The sequence below is a fragment of the Nicotiana sylvestris genome, chromosome 8, assembly GCF_000393655.2.
Source record: "Nicotiana sylvestris chromosome 8, ASM39365v2, whole genome shotgun sequence".
Taxonomy (NCBI): domain Eukaryota; kingdom Viridiplantae; phylum Streptophyta; class Magnoliopsida; order Solanales; family Solanaceae; genus Nicotiana; species Nicotiana sylvestris.
Window position 1 is genome coordinate 46,004,788 of NC_091064.1, and position 3,528 is coordinate 46,008,315.

A 3,528-nucleotide genomic window follows, 5' to 3' on the forward strand; every position below is an offset into this window, starting at 1 on the left:
ATACTTAAACATTGCAGAATGACGCCAAAATTTATGTACAAGTTACAAATAACAATTTGAACCTATTCCAAAGCTCGGAATCCCAAACGTACATCGATAACACCAAAGTCCACTTCGAATGAAACTTAAGAAATTTTAAAACCTTTAAAATGCTAATTTTCCACATTAAGCGCCGAAATGCTCCCGGACCCTACGATACTCAACCCGAACATATGCCCAAGTCCAAAATCATGATACAAACTAGTTGGAACCTTCAAATCTCAATTCCAGAGTCGTTTACTCAAAAATCAAACCTTGGTCAACTCTTCCAACTTAAAGCTTCGAAATTGAGAATTATTCTTCCAAATCAACTCCGAACTACTCAAAAATGAAACCAACCATATGTACAAGTCCTAATACATAAGGTGAAGTTAATTAGGGCCTCAAATAGTCGAACGACGCACAGGAACTAAAAAACGACCGGCCAGTTCGTTACAAAAGGGGGATAGAAATAATATTATGATATTTATATTCTAAATTAATTAAAAAATATATAAATATAAATAAATAATACTCAAATAAATTATTCATAAATTTATACCATTGAAGAATTGTGAACAGTAAAACAAAAGTTTAAAAAAATATATTTTTAGAGTAAGAAAATATATATCTATGTTGTATTAAAAGAGAAGTAGTATCAAAATATTAGACCAATTGGCAAGTTAATAAAAAAGTCACGTTAATAAATTTATACTAAGTACTTGCTAATTTAATAAAAAATAAATAAGGAACAATGATCGGTTTTTAATGTCTTTGCCTTATGTTTTGATGATCTAACAAACTTACCGTCAAGAACCAGATAGGGAACCTGCCACACTTGGTACACATTACAAATGAACGGATTCCAGCCTGGACTCCAGCTAATGTGAACTGCTGCTAGTGTAGAAAATGGAGAAACAAGACAAGGACCTGATCCCTTGTGTTTCCCGGACAACAGTACGAAAGTCAATTGTGCAGAGCTGGAAAGTGACTGCCACAGAAATAGTGCACACAGTGCAACAGTTTTGCAGTCACTTGCCCTTGACCTACCAATTGCTTAATCATTCAAGTGAGGTCATCAAGGGTGTATTAACAAAAGCATTATAACAAAACATCACTTCAACACTTGAGAATTCACTTCAAGCATTCAAGCCTTCTACAAACAGTGAACTCAATTCTCAAGAGCTTGAAGAACAAAGTTAAACGCTACTACGAACCAGTTCCTAAATCCAGTATTTTTTGTCCTTAGTTGAGTTGTAACTTTGTGATTGTTCCTATTGTAATTCCTAAATTGCTTAGCTAGAAGCGTTGCTTAGGAACCCCTTTGTAAAACCATAAACTTGCTGAGTTTGTGTTATAACTAGAGTTAGTCATAAGTTAAAGTATTTGTAACTAGTGAGTGACAAAGTGGCTTGTGATAAGTGTATCACAAGTTAGTTGAGTTGAAGTCTTTGTAATAGAGTCATTACAAAGTGGCTTGTAATAGAGTGTTTATAAGTTAGTAATGTTGAAAGCCTACAAGTGTAGGTCGTGGTTTTTGTCCCCTTGAGTGGGATTTTTCCACATAAAAATCCCCTGTCTCATTTACTTACCGTTTCATTAGAATTCTCAGTGGAAACTCATAGAGGATAAGGTACTCTATAGTTTGATGGACTCATATAAACTAACAATTGGTATCAGAGCGGGTTCCTCCTATCAGGCTAACACCTAGGAAAGATCTGTATGGCTGCTCCACCAAATTTTGAAGAAGGTCACTCTACGTACAGACCACCCAGGTTCAATAGGAAATACTATGGGTGGTGGAAGACAAGAATGCATGATTTTATCATGGCTGAGGATTCTGAGTTGTGGGATGTCATATGTGATGGTCCTTACAACCCAACAAAGGCACTTGCAGAACATCCATTCTTCATGCCAAAAACTAGAAAAGAATACACCGACGCAGATAGGAAAGTTGTGGAGAAATATTTTCGTGCCAAAAAGATTTTGGTATGTGGAATAGGACCTGATGAAAACAATAGAATTTCCTCTTGTGAAACTGCAAAGGAGATATGGAAAGCTCTGCAAACAACACATGAAGGAACCACTCAAGTAAAGCAATCTAAGATTGATATGCTCACTACCGAGTATGAACTCTTTAGGATGAAGGACGATGAATCTATTCAAGATATGCACACAAGATTCACTTTCATCATAAATGAGTTACACTCACTTGGTGAAACAATTCCTAGGAATAAGCTAGTGAGGAAATTTCTCAGTATCCTGCCCAGTTCTTGGGAAAGAAAGGTGAATGCTATTACTGAAGCAAAGGACCTACAAGAGCTGACCATAGATGAGCTGGTTGAAAATCTGAAGACCTACGAGATGAAGAGGGATATAGACAGTGAAAGAAGAGAATCAAAAAAAGAAAAGAACCTGGTACTCAAAGCTGATAGCAATGACTCGAGTGAGGAGGACAATGACATGGCTTACTTAACAAAAAGATTTCAGAAGATGGTCAGGAGAAATGGAGGAATACTGAAAAGGGGCAGCTCTAGCAAACCAAAGAACTATGATCTCTGCCATAAGTGCGGAAAGCCTGGGCACTTCATCAAAGACTATCCTCTCCTGAAGAAAGAGTACTCCAAGTACAACCCTGAGAAAGCAGCTAAGAGGAACCCGGTTCCTGACAAGGACTTCAAGAGGAAAAGATCTGCTGACAATGTGGTGAAACAGGCTCTTGCAGCATGGGGAGACTCCTCTAGTGAGTCTAAAGATGAAACGAATGCAGGTGATAACTCCATGATGGCAGTTGAAGGTGAGGAAAATGAATATGATTCAATATTTGCTTTGATGGCCCAATCAGTTGATGATGAAGACGATGATAACTGTGAGGTAAATTTCAGGGATGTTCAAAGAAATCTGAAATCCTACTCTCCTAAGAAACTCATGTCTTTAGCTCGTGTATTGATTGATGCCTATCATAGTCTTGTGGTGGATAAGGATGCCTTGACCTTAGAGCTAGGAGAATCTGAACAAACTAGAGATAATCTGGTAGTATGTGTTGTTGATCTGAAGGAAACCATTTGTGAGCTGGAGAAAGAAAAATTTGTTTTAACCAAAAAAATTGCTAACATAGAACATGAAAGAGATGACTTAGTGGTTGTAGTTGTTGACCATAAGGAAACTATTGAAAACTTCAGAAAAGAAAGAGAAACCTTAATGAAAAGAGTGACTGAGATTGAGGAAGAAAGAGATGATCTCTTGGTAGTGATTGCAGATCTAAGGGAAACAATATAGGGACTAGGGACTGAGTCAAAACCTGAAAATTCTGGAAAAGGAAAAGACGTAGCAAGTGAGGAACACATTAGGCTTGAAAACAAGTTGAAGGCTGTGAGAACTAGTATGTATGTTGAATCTAAGAAAAACAAGCATCTCCAGACTGAACTGGAAAGAATAAAAAATGATCTTGAAAAGTCCCTAAAGTGGACTGGTCCTCAGAAGCTATCACTGCCATGTACGTTAATAATG

At 37.1% G+C, this 3,528-nt stretch overlaps 1 protein-coding gene across 1 annotated transcript; it reads left to right on the plus strand.

Annotated features, from left to right (window-relative positions):
* The first annotated feature begins 1,740 nt into the window (after positions 1-1,740).
* Positions 1,741-3,297, plus strand: LOC138874983 (uncharacterized). The gene is made up of 2 exons (XM_070153786.1): positions 1,741-2,815; positions 2,957-3,297. Exons 1-2 carry the CDS (start codon positions 1,741-1,743, stop codon positions 3,295-3,297), a joined length of 1,416 nt encoding a protein of 471 aa, XP_070009887.1.
* Positions 3,298-3,528: the final 231 nt, after the last annotated feature.